The 24,479-nt window shown below is 41.4% G+C and overlaps 1 protein-coding gene across 1 annotated transcript; it reads right to left on the reverse strand.

The window, feature by feature from the left end:
• Positions 1-23,809, reverse strand: LOC124805470 (myogenesis-regulating glycosidase-like). The gene is made up of 6 exons (XM_047266034.1): positions 23,750-23,809; positions 20,630-20,740; positions 15,621-16,624; positions 12,127-12,561; positions 6,115-6,271; positions 1-200 (listed from the first exon to the last, which is right to left on the reverse strand). Exons 1-6 carry the CDS (start codon positions 23,757-23,759, stop codon positions 1-3), a joined length of 1,917 nt encoding a protein of 638 aa, XP_047121990.1. The 5' UTR covers positions 23,760-23,809.
• Between the last annotated feature and the right edge of the window lie 670 nt (positions 23,810-24,479).

Genomic DNA, 24,479 nt, shown 5'->3' on the forward strand with positions numbered 1-24,479 from the left:
TTAAGAATTAGGAACTCTAGTGAAGTATGGTAGGACGGTGAGCGGAGCCGAGTAGTTGGTGAGCCAGATGGGTCCCTCTATGATGGGGTGCTCCGGGTCAGCCTCGTCCGTCCAGTTACCACTTGGCAGGTAGATGTCGCGGCTGACGGCGCCTTCTTCCAGCACCGGCGCCACCAACAGGTCCTCTCCCAGCAGGTACTCTGCACAGAAAACACGGCACATGTCACAACTGTCTGCGTAGTCCCACATCTTTGGTTACAAAAGTGCTGCTTATCTAAGCCTGACTCTTAATGACATCACAATGAATTCTCTATGCCCTGAACACTTATTTTGCCTCCAGCAATTCTCATCTAGTCACCGATTTCCATTACTTGCTACTGAGTTAATTTGGTGCTAACTAAAATCAGGTGTTTGAGATCATCTTTTAGAGTTTCCAGTACGTGTCATAACTCTATAATTACAATTTTAACACTACACGTCTACGAAATGGCCTAATTATCACCATTAAAAGTATTTGAGTGAATAATATTGAATCTCGATACAATCCTACATACACCTTAACCACCTACAGCTTGCAACCGAATTCAAACAAGGGCGTTACTACATAAATACTCGTCAACGACAGGAGGGCAAAATGGAACAGTGGTTAATAAAGGTGAACTTATGATGAACGAGGATCGACGAAAATATTTGGCAACGATGTTATTCTTTCATGTGATGTAATTTCCCAAGGCACATAAAACGAAACCTGTCCATAAATCAATAGTTGATGTTGATTTCATTTTAATTGTACTAACAATATCTTTAAAATTTCTATACTGATAGGAGCTGATTCTGTGGTTCACACTGCTGTTCATCTTAGTCACCATTCCCATTGTGCAAACTGCTTAAGGCCCAGTTCCTTGGTAAGGATTTTATTTCCTTCACTAACCGTTATTTTATAGTAAGTAAATCTGGTCTGTCTCTCCCAGTGTACATATCAGCTATTCACTCCACAAACGTAAGCAACTCTACAATCACACTGATACGATACTACAACGCTTGTAGTTTTTATAGGGTCCTCTTGTAGTGTTTAGTGCTCTCGTATACAAGAATTGTGATAATTATCTGCGTGGAACAGATCTGTGAAGGTCAGATAGAAACTCACTGACATGATACTAAATCTGTTTTGTGCTGCAATTGAACTAGGTAATTTCGTAACAGCATCCCTTCGGGGCAGAAAAAAATTATTTTGCGAAAATTCGTGTAATGCGTTTCTGTTTACCATATAAACCAAAATTTCTTCATGATTTTTGAAAATAAGTCACTGGATTACAAGCGTCCCATGGAGAAAAATTTTCTAAATACAAAGGCGTATGCGTTAAGGAATAGTGACGTGGACCTTTCTCAATAGACAAGAACATGAAACGAACACTGTAGTCCCAAAAGAGATGTATGAAGGTAATAGAATTTGTCATGTTACCAATTAAATGTGCATATGCTTTGTACAGATATCGCGTACCATTAAGCAAAAGAAACGAGTTGCGGGTCTTCTCTTTCAGGCATGTGCAAGGTAAATCTTTTGGAGCAACTCGCTAGTGTATTTGGTATTCTGTGCTGCCGTGGTACAAAAATGTTCTAATGCGCAGTGTACAGACATGATGAAAGTAACCAGTCAGCGCAGCACAAATATGAGGACTCCTGCCTGATACTATTAATAACATAGAATAGTCGGAAGGTTTTCGAAGGAACAGTGTCCGTAAGTGAATTGAAGAACTTTCTTCGAGGTACTGAACGCAGTGCAACGAATTGCTGTAAAGCAATATCTGTACAAGTAATTATCCCACAACACATACAAGTGATTATTCCATTTTCTAAAAAAATAAACGTCTATCTACGCATTGTACATCTAGTCTAAGCGCAGATGCAACTCCTCTGGGCCTCAACGCCCTCCTCAGAATTCACTACGACGATCGCACAGCCGGTGACGCTGAAAATAGAGCTATCCTACAAGAGGAACCTGTAATGGTCAAGTTCAGGTGGATGGTAACACGTTTGTACCTGACCTGCTGTTAAGCTAGTGGCTGCTTTGTCGCCCTCGTGCGAATTCATAGACCAGTGTGTACCCCAAGCGTGAGAACGCTGAATGAGGGCCTTTGAGGAGAGCAGCAACCACTGCAGCAATGTAGAAGTAGCATCGCTAAGCCCAGTTCTCCCAAATGCCGTACAGGCGACCATTGTTACTATTATTTATGCCAAATAGGCCAGTGAATCCCCACTCGTGTCCACACATGGAGAGAGACGAACACACTTCGGCTAATTCCACGATACTCTATTGGCTGACTGTCCTCAACGCAAGGGACGAGGAGAAAAGAGGTCCTAGCTTACAAAACCCAGTGTGCTCTTGAACAGTCGTCTCTTGCTGTCAGTGACGTGGACGCCGAAACTATAATTGCCGATGCCCGACGTAGAACTTCACAATCTCGCGTCTCGGCTCTCCATAGTCAGCACCAGTAGCAACTTTGCTTCTCTTAGGACTTGGATCTTCTGTGCAGCTCCTCTGCCCGTCCTACGTACTTCTTAGATAGTTGCTCAAGCACAGAAATTACGTATTGATTTAACTTCAGTGTTTGTTCCTTCGGATTTATTTCCCCTAGAAGCTCTTTTAATCCTTTCACGATGAAAATTTATCTTGCATGTGTTTGAGAAATAAAAGGTCGAAAACCGTCTCCCTTTATGATAAATAACACACTTCCTCTGCCAAAAGATTTTAAGCTTCCCAATTTTGAAAATCAGTAAAGTGGTAGGTATGTGCCCCAAGAACCTAACTAGACCAATGTTTCATGTCAGCCCACGATTTTCAGAATTAATTTTTTAATTTTAGAACGATTTTATCAGGATGACAATTATGGAGAAAAGTAAAACAAATCAGTTACAAATTAAATTTCTCCTTCCGACAAAGAAGTACATGAAATATCGAAAAATTTTTCAGCATAACATTTGAATATATCTTTGACATACAGCATACCGATCTTTCAACATTCTGAGACGCTTTCTGAAGATATACGTTCCACTACAGACGATTAATTTACAAAGTAGCAGAATTAATGAAGTTAATAGTAATGATGTACAAGAAAACACGATTAGTTAGTTTAGACATTCTCTGAATGGATAAGATGCTGATTCGATCTGATTTTTGTGAAACAGACACACTATAAACACATGCTGCCCCATTTATCGCTCATAGCCTCCCCTCGTATATATACACCCCATGGTCAGTGGTATTTTTTCTCTAAGTTCAGAAAGCAACACGACACATCCTAGCACTAGACAGATTTGAGATGTTGACGTCCCAACGCTGAAAACTGCGTATTACTCACATACATACACATCCCATGAACCACAATAGAGCTAATTATCAAGTCCAGTGTAAATGTCCTTTCCAGAGGATCCTTAGTCACCTCAATTTTTAGTGTTAACCTTGCACGAGATAGATATTGATATTTGTTCAAAAATCAGCAACCAGTTTCAAAAAAAGATTGTTTCTTTACCGATTTCATGCACTTCGTGCCCTTCTTCAAAAGACTGTACATAAAATCATACCACAAATAAGTACAGTTAAGGATAGTAAGAACATTAAAATCTAAGAAATAAAAGTTTAAAAATTAGAGATAATTTACAGAATTATCGCAGTATTAGCGATCATCAAAAATAAAGAGATGTATGCAGCATGTTGTTGTAGTCCTAAAAAATACAATTTTCATATGGACTATGTATTAAGAACTGTTTCTCCACTTACTGCAATTAAAGCTTCTAGCCCCATGATTAGGTTTGTATCCTGTTTTTGCCGATAGGTTCCCTGCTAGCACGTTAGTGACCTCACGACATCTGTTTCAACGGTGTGTTTCGTAACTTCCCATCCACAGCGACACATGTCATTTGTATTTACGTATTTTATTTATCATTAGGATTTTATATATTACTTAATACACTAGTAATTCAAAGATTTTCGTTTATGTTTTATGGCAACAATACTTGTCTAAGTTTTTTTTATTATTATTTTATAGTACTTTACCTTCCATCTCCACTCCTGCCCTGAGAACAAATTCAAGATATGCATAACATTAGTTGATTAGTTCCACTTTTGGCATGATGTCTGAACTGGTTGTTTGGTTTCTTTGTACCACATTTGTACATACACTCAGATCCACATTTGCACTCTAACTGCTTTAACGCATTTTATGGTTGTGTTACTTGCTGTTCTTGTTTGTTTTTAGGATAACAGCAATATACTGCATACACCTGCTTATTTTTTACGCTCGCTAATAATGCGATAACTCTAAGTGTGTACCATCCACTTATTTAAATTTTTAAACCTCTCTTTCTTAAATTTTAATATTCTTATCTAGCTTGTACTTATTCGTGGTATATTTTCCTGTACAGTCTCCCGAAAAAGGACTCTAAGTCACTTAAATCGGCAAAGAAATAAAATTTCTTTTCTGAAATTGCGTGTTGAATATTTCAACAAATGCTACAGTTAGTGAGGTTGGTTGGCGACCAGAGCATTTAGACAAAAACAGATAAAAGGGAAGGAAATGTATTGTTTGTCTTTCGCACACATTTAATAAGTTTCTAGCCTCTAGCTTCATTTCACAAGATACACCTGTATTTTTTGCCAAATGGACTGACGCAGCCCTTTTGTGTAAATATTCTAAAAGAGATTGCAGAAAAATAATCATCTGTTAACATATTGATAATGGTATCATTACCATTTCAGTTAATTTTTTATAGCTATATATCTTACAAAATTGATTAAGGAAAGGCAAACCTACGTTCCTAGCATTTGCAGACTTAGAGAAAGCTTTTGACAATGCTGACTGGAATAATCTCTTTCAAATTCTGAGGGTGGCAGGGGTAAAATACAGGGAGCTAAAGGCTATTTACAATTTGTACAGAAACCAGATGGCAGTTATAAGAGTCGAGGGGCATGAAAGGGAAGCGGTGGTTGGGAAGGGAGTGAGACAGGATTGTAGCCTATCCCCGATGTTATTTAATCTGTATATTGAGCAAGCAGTAAAGGAAAAAAAGAAAAATTCGGAGTAGGAATTAAAATCCGCGGAGAAGAAATAAAAACTTTGAGGTTCACCGATGACATTTTAATTCTGTCAGAGACAGCAAACGACCAGGGAGAGCAGCTGAACGGAATGGACAGTGTCTTGAAAGGAGGATATAAGATGAACATCAACAGAAGCAAAATGAGGATAATGGAATGTAATCGAATTAAATTGGGTGATGCTGCAGGAATTAGGTTAGGAAATGAGAGGCTTAAAGTAGTAAGTGAGTTTTGCTATTTGGGGAGCAAAGTAACTGCTGATGGTCGAAGTAGAGAGGATATAAAATGTAGACTAGTAATGGAAAGGAAAGCGTTTCTGAAGAAGAGAAATTTGTTAACATCGAGTATAGATTTCAGCGTCGGGAAGTAGTTTCTTAAAGTATTTGTATGGAGTGTAGCCTTGTATGAAAGTGAAACGTGGACGATAAATAGTTTGGACATGAAGAGAATAGAAGCTTTCGAAATGTGGTGTTACAGAAGAATGCTGAAGATTAGATGGATAGATCACATAACTAATGAGGAGGTTTTGAACAGAATTGGAGAGAAGAGAAATTTGTGACAAAACTTGACTAGAAGAAGGGATCGGTTGGTAGGGCATATTCTGAGGCATCAAGGGATCACCAATTTAGAATTGTAGGGCAGGGTAAATATCATAGAGGGAAACCAAGAGACGAATACACTAAGCAGATTCAGAAGGATTTAGGTTGCAGTAAGTACTGGGAAATGAAGAAGCTTGCACAGGATAGAGTAGCATAGAGAGCTGTATCAAACTAGTCTCTGGATTCAAGACCATAAAAAAAAATCAGAAAACATTGTGAAAGCTGTGTATGTTTTTAAAGTGTTTCCTTGAAGTTTGTCCATATTCTCTTCTAATGTACATTCAAACAAACCTTGGAGGCATGGTAGTTTGCAAATGGCACAGGACGGACATGAGGGTGGGAAGGGTAGCAGTAGGCTGTACACAGATGCACAGCAAACACACACACACACACAATGTGAGAGGGAAGCCTCGCCCGACATACCTGAGTTTATGGCGAGGGCCGTTTCGTCCGTGGGGTCGACCCACCAGATTGGAGGGTTGACGGGGCTGCCGTCCTGTACCGCCTTCCGCATCAGCTCCACGATGCGCGGGGCATAGCGGGCGTGCAAGTCCGCCAGCTGACGGCTCAGTTCCACCGTCTGCAACAGCATCGACACTACACAGTTCACCCACACTCCACAGAGTAAAAACGAGTACAGCTCTTAGGTGAAAAATACTGGGCGACCGGGAAGTGCAAACAGTTTTATGGGTAAATCTTCTCCCATTGCATTAACTAAGATATACACACAAAATGTACATAAAAATTATCTCACCAACAATAATTAATAATTCCCGGTTTTCTTATTATTTGATTTTTACTCTGACAGGGGCAATTCATCTCCATCTACTACCCAGTTTTGGAGATCTCTAACAACGTGCTTGGCCATGTGCCACAGTGGTCTCTCAGTGGAGTCGTATTCATTAAGTCAGAAAATCAGGTACCGGTCCAGCAATCTAGGTATACGTGTCTGTGGTTCCCTTAAATGGTCTACGGCAAATTCTGAGACACCACCTTTCAAAATATATGTCTGATTTTCTTCCAAATTCTGGCGTCGTGCTCTCGTCATGGATACGGTGTTTCCCGTGTTCTACCAATGTAGGTTAGTGCATTCTGCTGCAGACAGAGTCTAATGCCCCCAAGGTAGCAACGAACATAATCGATGAGAACATACAACATTATTTGCCAAGTTGCTGATGGTACCACAAACATACACTACATACCCTATAGAACTGCACAAGTACGCTGACAAAAACGTGAAGCCCTCAGAATACATGGTTGGATGTCAATGTAACCTCATACACCTACACACCATCAGCTGGTATGTAAATGATCAGAATTACAATTTTCCGCGACAGGTAGAACAGCCACAGGATTGCTTTAGTATCGTTCGCGTTTAGCGATGTTACATTACTGGCAATTAAAATTGCTACACCACGAAGATGACGTGATACAGCCGCGAAATTTAACTGACAGGGAGAAGATGCTATGATATGCAAATGATTAACTTTTCAGAGCATTCACACAAGGTTGGCGCCGGCGACGACACCTACAACGTGCTGACATGAGGAAATTCTCCAACCGATTTCTCATACACAGACAGCAGTTGATCGGCGTTGCCTGGTGAAACATTCTGTGATGCCTCGTGTAAAGAGGAGAAATGCGTACCATCACGTTTCCGACTTTGATAAAGGTCGGATTGTAGCCTGTCGCAATTGCGGTTTATCGTATCACGACATTGCTGCTCGCGTTGGCGACATCCAATGACTGCTAGCAGAATAGGGAATCGGTGGGTTTAGGAGGGTAATACGGAATGCCGTGCTCGATCCCAACGGCCTCGTATCACTAGCAGTCGAGATGACAGGCATCTTATCCCCATGGCTGTAACGGATCGTGCAGCCACGTCTCGATCCCTGAGTCAACAAATGGGGACCTTTGCAAGACAACAACCTACTGCACGAACACTTCGACGACGTTTCCAGCAGCATGGACTATCAGCTCGGAGACCATTGTACCGTTACCATAGACGCTGCATCACAGACAGGAGCGTCTGCGATGGTGTAATCAACGATGAACCTGGGTGCACGAATGGCAAAACGTCATTTTTTAGGATGAATCCAGGTTCTGTTCACAGCATCAAGATGGTCGCATCCGTGTTTGGCGATATCGCAGTGAACGCACTTTGGAAGCATGTATTCGTCATCGCCATATTGGCGTATCACCCGGCGTGATGGTATGGGATGCCATTGGTTACACGTCTCGGTCACCTCTTGTTCGCACTGGAGGCACTTTGAACAGTGGACGTTACATTTCAGATGTGTTACGACCCGTGGCTCTACCCTTCATTCGTTCCCTCCGAAACCCTACATTTCAGCAGGATAATGCACGACCGCATGTTGCAGGTCCTGTACGGGCCTTTCTGGATATAGAAAATGTTCGACTGCTGTCCTGGCCAGCACATTCTCCAGGTCTCTCACCGATTGAAAACGTCTGGTCAATGGTGGCCGAGCAACTGGTTCGTCACAATAGGCCAGTCACTACTCTTGGTGAACTGTGGTATCGTGTGGAAGCTGCATGGGCAGCTGTACCTGTACACGCCATCCAAGCTCTGTCTGACTCAATGCCCAGGCGCATCAAGGCCGTTATTGCGGCCAGAGGTGGTTGTTCTGGGTACTGATTTCTCAGGATGTATCCAGCCAAATTGCGTGAAAATTTAGTCGCATGTTACTTCTAGTATAATATATTTGTCCAGTGAATACCTGTTTATCATCTGCATTTCTTCTTCGTGTAGCAATTTTAATGGCCAGTAGTGTATTAGGCGTGGGGGCTACATAAAGTGCGTGAACGCTATCAGATGTTGAGTGCTCACCGTGAAGAACATGGACAAACTATTATCAGCGCCTGACTGAGGATCGATTGCTTGGCTGACCTACCTGTGCAACATTCACGCTGCTGTGCCACTTGGTTTTCACGGTCTATCTTTACTGCACTGTGCACTGTATGAAAAGTGATGGCAGGTATTCGTCATGAAGGTTGCGGTTGACCACGGTTGATCGCCATAACAAAGGACTACCTTATTGTACAGCAAGCACATCATAACCCCATCACATCTGTGACTATCATCAGAGTATATAACGAACTCCGTACGTCACTGTCTATCATCCTCCACCAACAGTCAGAGTCTAGCTTCAGCCGGAATACGGAATTACTGCCCCATGCGTAGGCACCACTACACCATACAGGAGTCTGAATGAACCTTTCAATTCTGAAAGTGATTGGCTGTCTTTCACTATATCCTCACGTAGATTCCATTCCAACAGTCGATTCATCCAGCAATGATCATCTTTTTAAAATCAAATGACAGTATTTAGAGTCACATGAAATGTTCTCACACGTACGAACATGAGGAACCATCAGCTGCATACTGGAATGACGACAATGAAAATTTGTGGTGGAAAGGGACTCGAACCCCTATTTCCTGCTTAATGCGAGCAGTTGCCTTATCATGTGGCTATCTGAGCACAACACACAGACAGACATAGACTTCCATATGTCGTCAACCACCTGTCCACAACCTGTACTCGTACATCCTCTGTGTATACACCCGTACAGGAGAGATATTTTCAATGAAAGTCAATTGCCCAATGTCAGCGGATAAATACGATACTGTAGTGCCGTACTTCTGAACAACACAGGACTGTAATATAATATCTATCCATTGACATTGGGCACATGACTGTCAATTAAAATGTCTCGCCTGTACAGGAATATACACAATGGATTTGCGAGTACGGTTGACGATGGTAGCTTGAGTCTGGTAATGATTCGTGCTCGGGCAGCTGAACGGTAAGGTGACCGCTCGTGAGAAGCGGGATATCCGGGTTCGAGTCGCGGTCCACCACAAATTTGCATTATCATTGTAGTGTTGGCAGAAGAGCCAACACTGTGTTTCTAAAGGAGGCCGAAACGCACGCGTTTAATTACACGCTGACTGGCGTTAGGCCTGGAACAGGTCAGAGAAATAAGACTAGCAAAACAGGAGGTAACTGGTAGAATACTTAACTTTAATCCACAATTGTAGAACATCTCTCGTTACGGTACATGCTTCATAATATTAATTATCAATTGAATACGGCGCCTTGCTAGGTCTTAGCAAATGTAGCTGAAGGCTATGCTAAAAATCGTCTCGGCAAATGAGAGCGTATTTGTCAGTGAACCATTGCTATGAACGTCGGCTGTACAACTGGGGCGAGTGCCAGTACGTCTCTCTAGACCTGCCGTGTGGTGGCGCTCGGTCTGCTATCACTGACAGTGGCAACACGCGGGTCCGACGTATACTAATGGACCGCGGCCGATTTAAAGGCTACCACCTAGCAAGTGTGGTGTCTGGCGGTGACACCACAATCATTCCGTAAAGCAGTTGCGAATACATTTCGTGTGTTTCGTAACGGCTGTAGTCGTCGCAGTGCCTGTTCTTTCGGACACGCGCGCAAGTCGGAAGGAACATTGCACCGTAATTCGGAATAACACAAGGCACTACAATATCGTAAGAGACGAGAGTCTCAGACGTGGTGTCATGGTGCAGGGAGACATCAAGTATGATTTCAGATTTGTGAAATAAAAACGTGATTATGCAGAGATGGATAATGACTTCCAGATTGCAGCAGTATAAATGGCTATGGTGTCGAGACAACTGAAGTTTGTTTCAGTTTGTGGTCCACCCTAAGCTCGGGTGAAGACACCGTCGGTTTGTTTTGGACTATCTGTCGGTGATCGGTGATGCACCCACTCATCTGACTTGCTACTTATTTCTGTTGAGAGGATAATTTATTTGAAGGCTGAAATTTTTCATGTACGCATTCTGGTTGGTCTGAATGCATCACAGAAACCGACGTTCACGAAAGACATTAACGCTTAATAACATTCGCAATTGCCACGACTGAAAAGGGTCCATTAGTCTTCTCGAATACACATTCTCACAAATTACCTTTACGGTAAAGTTTATGATATTCCTTGTTAGCAGCATATATAACTACAATTTCTACCGATGATATAAGAGAGCTAGTTATATGTATGAAACCAGTCTGTTTCTTTATTTACGTAAGGACTCCATTACGTAAGTTACATGTGACATCCCACACTAAGATAAATGTACAGCAAGGGAGGCACATTTTCTGAAGAGGGTACGTGTTCCGGAATCCCTGCAGATGCAGTTCTGCTGCAATGACGATAACGCGTGCATCCCAGTGTGTGGCTGAAGTGTCGTAGAAAATGTAAACGTACCCGAAAGTTGAACTGCGTGGGACTATAGGATCGTTGAGTGCAATACGTTTAAACTGACTGACCACTAAGTTCTAGCGGTGTACTGAGAAAATGCAATGTCGAGTCCAACAGTAGTGAAAGTGTGGAAGCATTGTGACTAATGCCACACAGGCGTGTGCCTTTTGAAACTCAGATCTTGCACCATGTGATTTCCATCTTCTCGGCAAACTGAAAGAAAATCTGTGGAGAAAAATCTGTGGATTACAAATGACTCTGATTCTAAAGAACATATTTTAACCACAAGAGTCTGAACGACTGGTTTAATGTTCCGACTGTTGTTTCTACGAAGAATTGCGGAATGTGTAGAAGAATAGTGTAATGTATCTGTATCACTTCGAATTATGGTGTAGCATTCAATAACGACTGTTTCGCCTGACACACTAACTCGTAAGTTACTTTCTGAAGTTCTCTCTTACCTCCTTCGTCGGAGTATCCTACACTATCAACTGAAGATTTAATTTTCAGCGAGATTCACACATTTCAATCAGATTTCGTGGTTAGAAAGTAGAAAGTCTGCCAGTCTTCTTAGCTGTGGATACTAAAACTAATGCAAACAATTTTTAGCCAATCATTGAGAAAGAGAATGTGGTGTCACCGCCAGACATCACACTTGCTAGGTGGTAGCCTTTAAATCGGTCGCGGTCCGTTAGTATACGTCGGACCCGCGTGTCGCCACTATCAGTGATTGCAGACCGAGCGCCGCCACACGGCAAATCTAGAGAGACTCCCTAGCACTCGCCCCAGTTATACAGCCGACTTTGCTAGCGATGGTTCACTGTCTGCATACGCTCTCATTTGCAGAGACGACAGTTTTGCATAGCCTTCAGCTAGGTCATTTGCTACGACCTAACAAGGCGCCGTATTCAGTTACTAATTGATATTGTGAATCATGTACCCTCAAGAGCGACGTTCATCATTAATGGATTAAAGTTAAGTATCAAACTAATTACGTCCGCTTTCTGAATTCTAATTCCTTGTCATGTTCCAGACCTCACGTCAGTATAGTCCTTCCCTCCTCACTCCAGCCTGCGTGAGCTAAAACGCGTGCATTTCGTCCTCCTCTCGTAACACGGTGTTGGCTCTTCTCCCAACACAACAGAGAACATGCAGATTTGTACATATAATGCTACGTACCTCGTCGTCAAAGTCCCAGGGCGCGTAGGAGAACTGAATGGCCGGCATGAAGACGGTGGCTTGCAGCCAGCGTATGAAGAGCTCCTTGCTGGGCGCCTCGCTGCCGTAGCCGTTGCCGCCCACCATGTCTGGCAGGACGAAGGGGTAGCCCACCATGTTCATCTGCAGCAGTGTCGTCACCAGCGAAGCCAGGCCGTTGTCGAAGCCCCACCTGCTGTCCTTGTCGAGCATCCGGACATAGTACGGGAACTGCTGGCTGTGTTGGCCGACGCGAACCTCCACCATCGCCCCGAACTGGGCAGCGGTCTGCACGTAGTCCATAGCGTACTGCACCGGGTTCATCTTCTGTGGCCTCAGTACGGGAGGCTGTGGTAGCCAGCTGGTCTCGCCGGCGTCGAACTTGAACGAGTCTATTCCCGTCTCACTCTTAAGTTTCTGGAAGGTATTTGAGACAGTAAAAATGTAGATAAGGTTATGACACATAACATTCTAGTGCAAGGTGGTCAGAAACGGTCTGTAAAGGTTGCACCGTGTTAATAATCATTTAAGTTAGCCAATCAGGCCGTTGGTTGCACATACTCAAGCAGACCACCAGATAAAATTCGTGTCACTTGTTATCATAGCGTACATGAAAGCACAGGATACACCTCAGCTTTTAACTCGGGTTCCATCCTTACTATCCCATTTCCAATATTTGCATCCGCCCCCGGTAGCTGAGTAGTCAGCGCGACAGAACGTCAATCCTAATGGCCCGGGTTCGATTCCCTGCTGGGTCGGACATTTTCTCCGCTCAGGGACTGGGTGTTGTGTTGTCCTAATCATCATCATTTCAACCCCATCGAAAAACAAGTCTCCGAAGTGGCGTCAAATCGAAAGACTTGCATCAGGCGAACGGTCTACCCGACGGGAGGCACTAGTCAGACGACATTTACATTTCATCCTTCTCTTTTCCGGTTTTAGGAAACCACTCGAAGAACACGTTTCGTGAGAGCGTCTCTCGCGGGCCACTTGAATTTGTTCGCGAAACGACCTGACTGGTTAACTCCAACGCTATTTAACTCGGACACAGCGCAGCGTATCGAACTTTTTTCCTTAACAGTTATGTCTCGGCATAAACTAACCTAAAACACCCTTACAAGCTTTTCGGGCTTTTTCTGACCACCCTCTGTAGACAGCAAATTATGACTCAAATCGAGTACAGTTCTGCAGAGCTGAAGATTATCAAATATGTAAAACATACGTTTAGGGGAAAATCCTAGAGCATGATGCAGATTAGCGGGATGGCGAATTATGTTGGCATGGAGATGCAAAAACCTGATGTAAGCCTGTTTGGATGATTATAATGTCACCTACGGAAATGGAAATTCACACAGATGAAGGTCAGTGCAAAGTTAATGCACACAAACTGACACATTTGTTATCACTTTGAATACGTGAGAAAATTGTATTAAATCTAGATGATTTCCATTAACCTCGTTATCCGTAATTATCAGTTTTTTTGTCTCATATATACATATTATTTTCCTGTAACATACTTTAACGGTAGGTTCTACAAAATCCACTACGTTAAATACGTGTTTGAGAATTTATGAGTATTAGGCCTATTTCTCTGCCTGACCTATACTATCCTAATGCTGCAGACATATACAGTGGTTGTAAGGAATATCTTAGTTCACTTTTTAACTTGAGCAAAATCTTCCTGGAGTGTATTATGACCCCGTTCTGTAGAAGAAATTTCTTACAATAATCTTCTCAGAAAAAAATACATACACATTTCACATTAACATAATATCTGGTTAGAGGTCAACAATGCGTTTCAGACAGCACAGAGGGTATGTGAAATACTCTTGACCCAGATATGTGCTTAGATAATGGGGAACATTTAAGATTAATTTCCACTGTAGAAAAGTAGAAAGTTTGTAACTGCACGATATACTAGTATACTTAAGGTTTTTAACATGGCTGTCCATCAGCGACTGTTGTATAATACAAAATTTTGAAAAACACAGCCCTCAGGCGCGAACATAATTAATTTGTAACCTAGGTTTCGGTGTCACAAGGCACAATTTCTTCGGACAAAATTGAAACTAAATGTTACAGCATAACGTAGCAAAAATACTAAAGCTGTGGTCATACCTGAGAGTGACAGATAGTCAAAATTAAAATAATAATTAAAAATAATTAATAAATAAAATTAAAATAATAAAATTGTGTTGAGTGTAGCAGAGGGACACATGGCAGCCCCTAGTGGCTTGCACCTCTGTTGCATTTTATTTTAATTCTGACTATCTGACGCTGTCAGGTATGACCGCAGCTTTCGTATTTTTGGTACGTTATGCTGTAACATTTAGTTTTAATTTTGTCCGAAGAAGGTGTCCTTGTGACACCGAAACCTAGGTTACAAATTAATTGTGTTCGCAATTGAGAGATGTGTTTTTCAAAATTTTGTATACTAGTATACATTTTAAGTAGTCAACCACAACACGACTGCTTTACAAATCAGGATAAATTGAATATATGTGGTGTCTGTTCTTTCAGATCTGTCCAAAAGTACAGAGACCATTTTGATCCAGCGGCAGCCAAGAATCGGAATACAAGGGAATTAAAGACATTAGCTGACAACGGGCATTGATTTACATCAACGGGGCCAGTTGAAAATTTGTGCCAGACGAATATTCGATGCTGGGTGTCCTGTTTACTAGGCAGATGCGCTGACCACTACAATGATCACAACAGCCGAATGGAGTACCCTACCACGGTTCCCGTCAGACCCAAATTATCAACTCATACCAGACACTACTCATGTCGTCACTCATTAGCCCCTTTATTCGCGAGATCTCGCTGCTTCGAGCTTGGTGTGTACCCGGGCTGAAGGGATCACTGACCGTCTTCACCTAAATTATGTGTATGTGGTGTCCATCCCTTCGGACATGTACGAAGAAAAAGGAACTTCATATGTATAACTGAGGCAAAGACGGCGAATGACCTTGGGACATAGGTGAAAGAACAGACATCACATTTACATAATTAAGGCTCGGACGGTGAATGATGCCTCCAGTGCAGGTGCACACCAAGCTCGAATTCTTACGGGAATCGGCGAAATGTAAAGAGGCTAATGACGAGGCCCACTGCTTTAGTAGTGCGTAGTGTAACTTGATAATTTGGGTCTGACGGGAATCGTGCTAGGGTAGTCAATCTGATTCTTGCGTCCATTGTATCCACGTGTCATAGTGGTCGGGGCATCTGCCAAGTAAGCAGAAGACCCAGGTTCGAATCCCAGTCTGGCACAAAGTTTCAACATACCCCATTGATGTAAATCAATGCCCACTGCCAGCTAATGTGTTATTTCCTTCCTGACAGTTTAAACTATTCCACATACCAAGATGACGACTTCTGTACCACAGGACACGTGCTAACGTAATCTTTGTTATGCTCACTATATTTAGCACATATCCACCATAATTTGTAAAATAAACGACATGCAGCTGGATAGCATCAACGCTACTTACCCAGTGCAGGCACGCCCATTGGCCTTTAGTTGAAGCGTTGTTGAAGTTGATGATACCGCCCTCACCGTTCCACCAGCTGATGTTGGTGCTGCCCTCGGAGTCGCTGACGAACCAGCCCTTCTCAAGCGCCCTCGAGTAATGCGGTTCGCAGTCAGAGTTGATGAACGGGTGCACCCACAGTGTGACACGGAACCCAAGAGCGTGCAGGTCGTCTACGAGCGCTCTGACGTCAGGGAACTTGGCGGGGTCGAACGTGAGGCTGCCGTAACAAGTCTCCCACTTGTCATCTATCTCAATCTGGCTGTTGTTGAAGCCGTGTTCGACTATCTCGTTGGCGAACTGCCTCACTGTCGTGTCGTTGATATCTCTCTTGTAACGCGCCCACGTCGACCATATGGGATGTGTGGTCATGCGCTCGTCTGGAATGTCTACGGGTTTGCCTAGGCGATCTGCGATAGCCTTCTCGTGTGCTACCCTTGCATTTTCGTATTTGCAGATTGTCATCTTCATGACACTCTCTGAACGATCAACTGGGTAAGGTGCCTTGTTCTTGGAAGTGAAACATAATGCATCCTCCGACGTGTTTGTATTCTGTTCGATAAAAAGAGGCACATATTGAGGAATGTAAACGTATCGGCCATCGGAGAAGAGCCAGTAACGCTCGGCCACGCCGACGTTGTCTTGCTGTTTGCTGACGTACGAGTAATCGCTGTACACGTTGTCCTCTATGGGCCAGGTTTGGTTGTACTGCTCGAGTCCTCCATAGATGTGGCTGCCCAGATGGTTGATACAGGTCCGGAAAACGCTGTTGGGACTGGTAGTGGTGGTCTTTGTGGAGACGCAAATGATTTGCACACCTTGCCGCTGATAAGAACGTTTAGCCTCGATTAATGGGAGGCATTCTTGGCGACTCTGACTGCTACAGTGGGATCTGCGAGCACCCGATGCGTCTTCAACTGTCACGTAGGCAACTTCGGTGTCCTGGCCACCTGAAACATTTGCACAGACACAGCCTCAGAGAACTGGTTTACAGAAAATCTGTTTGGTGAAAACTGTGAGATAATTTTACTGTTAGAACAAGTGCGAAATCAAATCGTTCAGTTTGCTTCGTTTCACTTTCACTGGATGAACGAATGTCCTGAAATTTTATTGCAATTTTTTTCACAGAAATAAACATTTTTGTAGCGCATTCATGAAACCATCTGCCTTCCATGAACTGTAAGTCAATAAGAGAGATGTATGCTTAACGCACCTTTAGAAAGCACGAAGCAGATGATCCAGTAACTGTGTCCTTTCTAATATGCTGTGCGCAGACAATGTTTCAAACAGTGCCATAAAACATGATGCTAGCACGAAACACGCATTTTCATTTCGCATGTTAAATCAATGAATCGTTGTTGTCAGACAGGCAAGAACCCTAATGCAATTAATGAACTTGACATGACTTTGTTTGGTATCGCCTCAAGGAATCCCCACACGTAATTTTTTAATGTGTAATGTATTAGCATTTCAACACGTAGCCAACATTTGTTGCATCTGCATTTCACAATTTTCTACAGCAACTAATTCAGTAATAAGAGTTATTGTTTTTGTTGATTATACAATAAAGTACAATTATATTTCATCACATACGTTGTAAATTCATGCTATTGATAAATGTTACAAAGTCTAGTGAAACAAATACAAAAATAACTGTTGTAGGAAACTCAGTTCGAAATTTCGTGCTGAAATGCAGAAATTAATGACTTATATTAAAAGAAATAAAATTTTAGAACCCACAAATCACTCAGATTAGAGCTCAGACCAGGCAATTTTTTTTCTTTTGTTCGACGAAATAATATTAAATAAATGAGAAACCATCGTACCTCGAAAAAAAAAGCAAATTATGGTTCAGTGATACCTTTTTAACTCACGAATTATACTGTGTACCACCCCCACTCAGATATTCCTTAGCAACTGCTGAGAGTTTCATCAGTATATAGTGAGAGAAGAATGTACGTCATAATAATAAAGTTCTGATCTAAGGACACGACAACTAGCTTGTAGTCAACTAGCTTGTACGGCTTTTGAAATGAAATGTATAGGGAAGTAGTTATTTTAAAAATTACTTTAAGTTAATCTAATCCAGAGCACAGTCATAGAAATTCAGAATGGAGTCTCCGGGATTCAGCGATATAGTGTAAAAATCGTAGAGCAGAAGTGGATGAGATTTAATATTGTGATATTTACATTTGCCTTCAAAAGGCCACACCTTCAACTATTGTCAGTTGTGGAATATATTCACACCTGATCGTGGACATGAATAATCAATAATCAGTAAAAGCAATATTTAATTACCGTAGTGGTTACTAAGACGTCACAGAGAACAAGGATGCTTACTACACGGAACTGTGTTGAAACTGTGTCATTAGAAGAAGCTAATATGACATTAAGCAGCCCGCCTCTGAGTTGGGGTTTTTTGGCGGAGAAGACCAAACGGCGAGGTCATCTGTCTCATCGGATTGGGGAAGGATGGGGAAGGAAGTCGGCCGTACCCTTCAAAGGAACCATCCCGGCATTTAGGGAAATCACGGAAAACCTAAATCAGGATGGTCAGCTGTTATTCATCACACCAACTAAACATTTTGTCTAAGTCATCTTGTATCCTCCTACAGTCACACATCTTCGACATCTTACCGTACACCAGAACATCATCAGCAAACAACCGCAGATTTTTGTAACCCTGTGAGCCATATCATTTATGTATATAGAAAATAATAACGATCTTATCACACTTGACGATACCCTTGTCTCTGTTGAGCCCGTCGAGGATAACGTATTTGATTCTATTACTTACTAAGTCTTCGAGACACTGACATATCTGGAAATCTATTCCATATGCTCATACCTTTTTTAATAGTCAGCGGTGCGGTACCATGTCAAATGCTTTTCGTGAAGCTACATATATGGAACCTGCCTGTGGCCATTCATCTACATTTTGCAAGATCTATCACGTGAGAAAAGGACAAACTGAGTTTTACTCCAGCGATTCTTCGTGGACTTAAGGTTCTAGGTCTCAAGATAATTTGTTATATTCAAACTGAGAATGTGCTCAAGAATTTTGCAGCAGACCGATGATATTGGTGTGTAATTTTGTGGATCCATTCTTTTGACCTTTTATAAACAGGAGTCACCTCCCAATGCCGTTGTGTACACTTCGTAAGTTGGAGTTCTATTTGCGCCAGGCGAATTACTTTTTTTTCAACCCCCTTCAAGTTGTTTCTCTACGGTTCGAATGCCTATTACCATGTCGTCATACGGGAGTCTGCTCGAGGTTCATACGACGGTGTGTTTGTACCATTCACCTGTGTGAACAATTTCTTAAATGCGAAATTTAAATCTTCGACTTTCGTTGCGCTATCTTCAATTGCCACACCAAACTGATCAACAAGTGAATGGATGAAAATCTAACATGCTTAGCGATTTTACGTAGAGCCAGGATTTTATCGGGTCGTCGGCCAGACCTTTCGCTAAAGTATGACGATGGTAGGTGCATGTTTCGCACATACACCTTTTCACAGACCCTCGAATCGACTAACCTTTGCCTGTCATCACTGTGTGTTCTCTTTTGAACCGAGAGTACAACAGCCTTTGGATTCTCAGTATTTTCTGAACTTCGTTGTTAAACCATTCTGGGTAGTATCCCTTCTTAACCTACTTACTAGGCACACGGTTCTCCTCGGCATGATTTACGATCTGTTTAAACTTTGTCCATAATTCCTCTACCTTCATCATTCTGGAAGTATGTAATGTCAGTTCATTGCCTAAGTGAGATGCCAGCAACTCCTTATCTGCTCTTTAAAGCAGAAACACTCTCTTTACCTTCTTGACTGATTCATTAACTATCGTCACCATAGTCGCTATGATGACAATATGATCACTAATCTAGGTCTCCATATCGTGCATACTGACGCCACTGATAAGGTCCGGCTCGTTTGTAGCTACGGGGTCTATGATACTTCCACTGCGTGTGGACTGCCGAACCAGCTCCTGAAGACAGTTTTTTGAAAAACGTGTTCAAAAGTACTTGGCAAAACTGTGTGTACTCCCCACAGTTAATCCATAGACGTCCCAGTCTATACTCATTACGTTAAAGTTCCACTGATATATTCGTTTGAATCATAATGCGATAGAAACCACCTACGCTGATGACGTGTCGTGATAAATATTATTTCATTATAACAAATTAACCAGTAAAATCAGTTTATGTAAATATGATGTTTGTTAGTACATCTAACTGAGCAGGAAAGGAATTTCAGTCTCTTAGGAAAACACTTTAACTGACATTTTATTCCCCGATTCTCTACAACTATAATGTGAGAGGTTCAATCCCCATTTAGCTAGTGTTTGTAATACATTTTGTTAGAGCGGTTCTAGGCGCTTCAGTCCGCAACCGCGCTGCTTCTATGGTCGCAGGTTCGAATCCGGCATGGATGTGTATGATGTCATTAGGTTAGTTAGGTTTATGTAGTTCTAAGTCTAGGGGACTGATGACCTCAGATGTTAAGTCCCGTAGTGCTTAGAGCCATCTTTGAACATTCTGCTAGATCTGATTCTCAGTAGGTAAGTAATTTAGCCCAGTTGCAGATTATTTGACTTCCAAACGTGGTAGGACAGATTTATTTTGCACAATGGTTCAAAAAAATGACTTAGTACATTCGACTTCGTAAATAGGTACCACACGAATGGTAGCTTCTTCTACGCGTCACAGGATACGCTCCTAAATTCTTGTGTAGAGTTCTTTCTGTTTATTGTTCATTAGAGACGCACATCACTAGACTGGATTTTAGCTTTCACATATTCTAATAGAAAACAGATGCTTAGAGTTATCAACTGCAAGGTATTCATGAAATTCAAAATCGGCTCCACGAATACCACATCCACAATTACCGTCGCTTACACTCTATTTTTATGCGGCAGCCGACCAGTAGAATGTTGGCTGCCTGAGCACTCACCCTTTCTCGTAGTGATCAGGAGGCGGTTGCTCTGCTCGTCGTACCGAGTCTGGAGGTCAGCGAGTGCTGACGTCACCACCATAAACAGCAGCAGCACTGCCAGCCAAGCCACTGAAACACGGCGAGGGCAAAGCACCGTCACTCACCACTATATGTCACACTACTTTGTAGTTAGAGTCTACAGGCACGAAGTGTCTAGATATTAGCCAGTTACAGTTATTACCTGTTTCATTTTACAGTTATTTGTGTGCTTATTTTAGATTGGAGCCACTAGCTGTTCTATTGTAACCAGTCAAGCAGTCTTTTCATAATCAAGTTCAACAGACAGGTTAACGTAATACATGTACAAATTAAAATAAATCTAAAATTATGATAATATGAACATGCAGACACTACTCTTGCGAAAAAGAATTGGAATAAGAGCTACACAAACAAGAGCAATAATAATTCAAATAGCGATCTGAAACAGCAATGGACTTGATGGAGGAAGCATAAAGAAACAAAAGTAAAATATCGGTATAAGCAATGTGGAACGAAGAAACATGGCGTAATGAAAAAAATAGAAGGATGCATAAGCCGGATGAAATTTAGTAGGATTCTGAAATACTAGAAACACAGGCACTCGCCACTCTCGTTTGCCGCGTGCTACCTCATCATCATGTTCATCGTGAACGGTTTCCAACCGCAGGCCCATTCTCTTTGGAACATAAGACTCGCCATGTAGTCCTGTTTTCTCACCAGTTTTCCTTGTTCACTCTGCTCCAATGCTCTTCGCTGTTTCTGCCACACTCCTCCACACCATTCAGCCGTCTATCCCTGTCCCTTTCGGTTTTCCTTCGCATCGCATCTCATGTACCCTGTTGTCTGCATTCTCTGTAAATGCCTATGCCACCTTAGCCTTTTGGACGTTTCTGTCCATTCTGCGAGAGTTCCCCTTTCACTATTTCCCTTAACCTTTCATTCCTCTTCTTATCCCCTCTTGTTACTCCTATCCTACTCCTGAGGAACTTCATTTCACATACATGCAAACTGCTTACATCTCATTCTTCATTACTCATGTATGCATTGGTCAGTATTGGCATATAATAACTTCTTTATGAGACGGCTTTGTACCAAACCACTCTCGTAACACTTCACACGAGTGCTTCTTCCTGCCTGCCACGTTCACGGATCTCTTTGTGATATCTTCCACTTTCCTCAGTCACCCTTCCCAGGTATTTGACAATTTCCACCTTCTTCAATTGTTCAACTCCGATTCTTATTCCGCTACTTGGTCTATCTTTATTCGTAGTTATAACCAGGTTGTCGTCTTTGTTTACTTTTAATTTCATTCCATACTGTATCTCAGTTTCTTCCCAAGCGTCCAGCTGTTCCTGAATCTCCTCCTCTCTTTTCCCAGATCAAGTTATCCGCGAATACCATTGCTTTCTTCTTATCTTCTCCAGTATTTTTTCTACTACCTTAGTCATTATCTTATCTATGACAACAATGAAGAGGAGAGGAGAGAATGCAGTGTCCTGTTTCACACCACTTGGTCACTGGAACCAAACCGTCTTTCCATTTTCCACTTTCACATAACTCCCTACCTAGCCGTAAATATTTCTGTGTGTAGTGCTTCCTCTCTACAAATTTCCTGACCATTTCACCACTTACCCTCATACAGAGGATCATGTATAACATTCTAAATTATCAGAGTAATAGTTTTCAGCTCTCCATATAATGACATGATGAGGCAGAGTATTGAACGCTAGAACACGCTTCACAGTTCCATCTCTGGCCACGCCTGTAATAGATATTTGATATATTTTGTTATTCCGTTTCGAAGGATGTTATTTTTCAAATATAATTACTATTATACATAATTATCATAATATCAGTACCTAGTGTTTCATTACGTCTCCTGTAATTTTCAAATACAGTGTGTATATTGTAACACCGCACGCTTTTCGCAGTAATGTGTTACGTAATTCGCGAATACTGTAATGAACCTTGCCTCATTACAACTTTCGCATGTTAACTGAAATATTCGATTCCACCTATATTGCGGCCATACTTGAGTTAATTTTCTTAGATAAATTATGTATTTCTCATCTGAAGATATGTCTGAACATATCTGATTAGCAGGACAATATTTATTAGTTAATAATTTTTATTATTCACATCGATCCATTTCAATGTAGATTTTGTATTACAGAAATTAGTAGTCAGAATTGTCAACTTAAATGATCAAATAACAAATTTTCAGAAGACATAATATTTTTATGCTCATGCAAACAAAGTTTCTATCTTCATTTATAATTTTTGTAATTTAATTATCGATAGCGAAAGCGACATTGTAAAATTACAGGCAGCTACTATTTTTCATATTGTCAAAATTTGTTATCTTTGTTATTAATCATTAGGCCTACAAATGTTCGCTTAAATAATTGTTTTCAGAGGATAATATACACATTAAATCTGAAAAAATAGTTCAGTTAAGACGGTGAAGTTAATTTTAATTTGTATGTACCCTGTTCTTGAATGTCCTAGACACTGGAGTCGTAATATATAACGTATTTTTTATGGCAAGCGGGTCAGAGTTTGGTTAGACACCAGAATAACGGAGTTAGCATGTACTGAGTTTGGTACGTCTTGTTCTCTGATCGATTGTCTTCTTCGTATTTCTCAAGGAAAGTACACAATATACATTTGAAAAGTGTCGAATATGTGATGGTAAACTGTTTTTCAAGAAAATGCAAATGGAAGAAGAAAATTGTTGAAAGGAAGATGATATTCCATCGGCTTGCCTTTTAAACGACCCTGGACAACATTTTTTTTCAGTAGGTTATACAGGAAGAAAAGAACCTGATCCGACACTGAGACCAACTTTGCAAGACAAGTCTATGTATCTGCAAGTATAATACATTTGTCCTTACTACATATTTTAACATAATTTAATATAAGAGATAGTTATTTCGACGTAATAATTGGGATTCATAATACATGGACTATTAAGTAGAAGGGACATGGATTAAAATACGGCACCATGTATCTCTGTTTTGAATGATATCGAAAGGACATTTGTCTTTTCCCCTAACTGAGTATTAAATTTTTGGTGCATACATATGAAGTCAAACTCACCTCTTTCCATTCTAATTACACTATACACCGCTCAAGAGCTGCAGCTAACTGTCCTGCTGAGTGCGGCACACATATACATATAGGCAGCGTTTATCGACCAGACGCTACCTTATCGCATCCTGTCGCCCGTCCCTGTGTCCCACGCAGATAGATAGCAAACCATTGAGAAATCTCATCATCTGTTTCTTTTTTACTGTAAACATGTGCGTCATTTCTCCAGGATCCAGTGAGCTGTGATACATCAGCTGATTAACTGCGTGTATAAAATCTCGTAGAAATCACCTCTTGCGCAATAATTTCTAAGAACAATTTTCTGCGTACTCGCTCATCTCCTCAGGTCGTAACTTAATCTGCAATGACGTGTTTATTGTAAGAACGGTACTTTTGGAATATGTTACAATAAAATTCATCATTTTCATAGCGTGATATTTTTTGACGTTGTTATACTCATTTGTTAAGAAGAATACAGCAAACAGTAATGAAAATTTACGAGAATGTTGCCGTAGCACAATAATGTTCAGCAATGGTGAAGGTGCTACTGATGTGAGGTTTCCAAGGAATGCTTTGGTAGTCACGGCCTCTTATTGTTAGCCAACCAAAAGATTGTAACAATAATTAGGAAACAAATTTTTGTGCAGACATATGCGTATTTAAGTTGAAAACCGACTATTCACATTAACAATGTAAAAGTAAAGTAAATTACTATGTCAGTGGTGTTTGTTGCAGGATT

This window comes from Schistocerca piceifrons, chromosome 7 (assembly GCF_021461385.2).
Source record: "Schistocerca piceifrons isolate TAMUIC-IGC-003096 chromosome 7, iqSchPice1.1, whole genome shotgun sequence".
NCBI classification, from domain to species: domain Eukaryota; kingdom Metazoa; phylum Arthropoda; class Insecta; order Orthoptera; family Acrididae; genus Schistocerca; species Schistocerca piceifrons.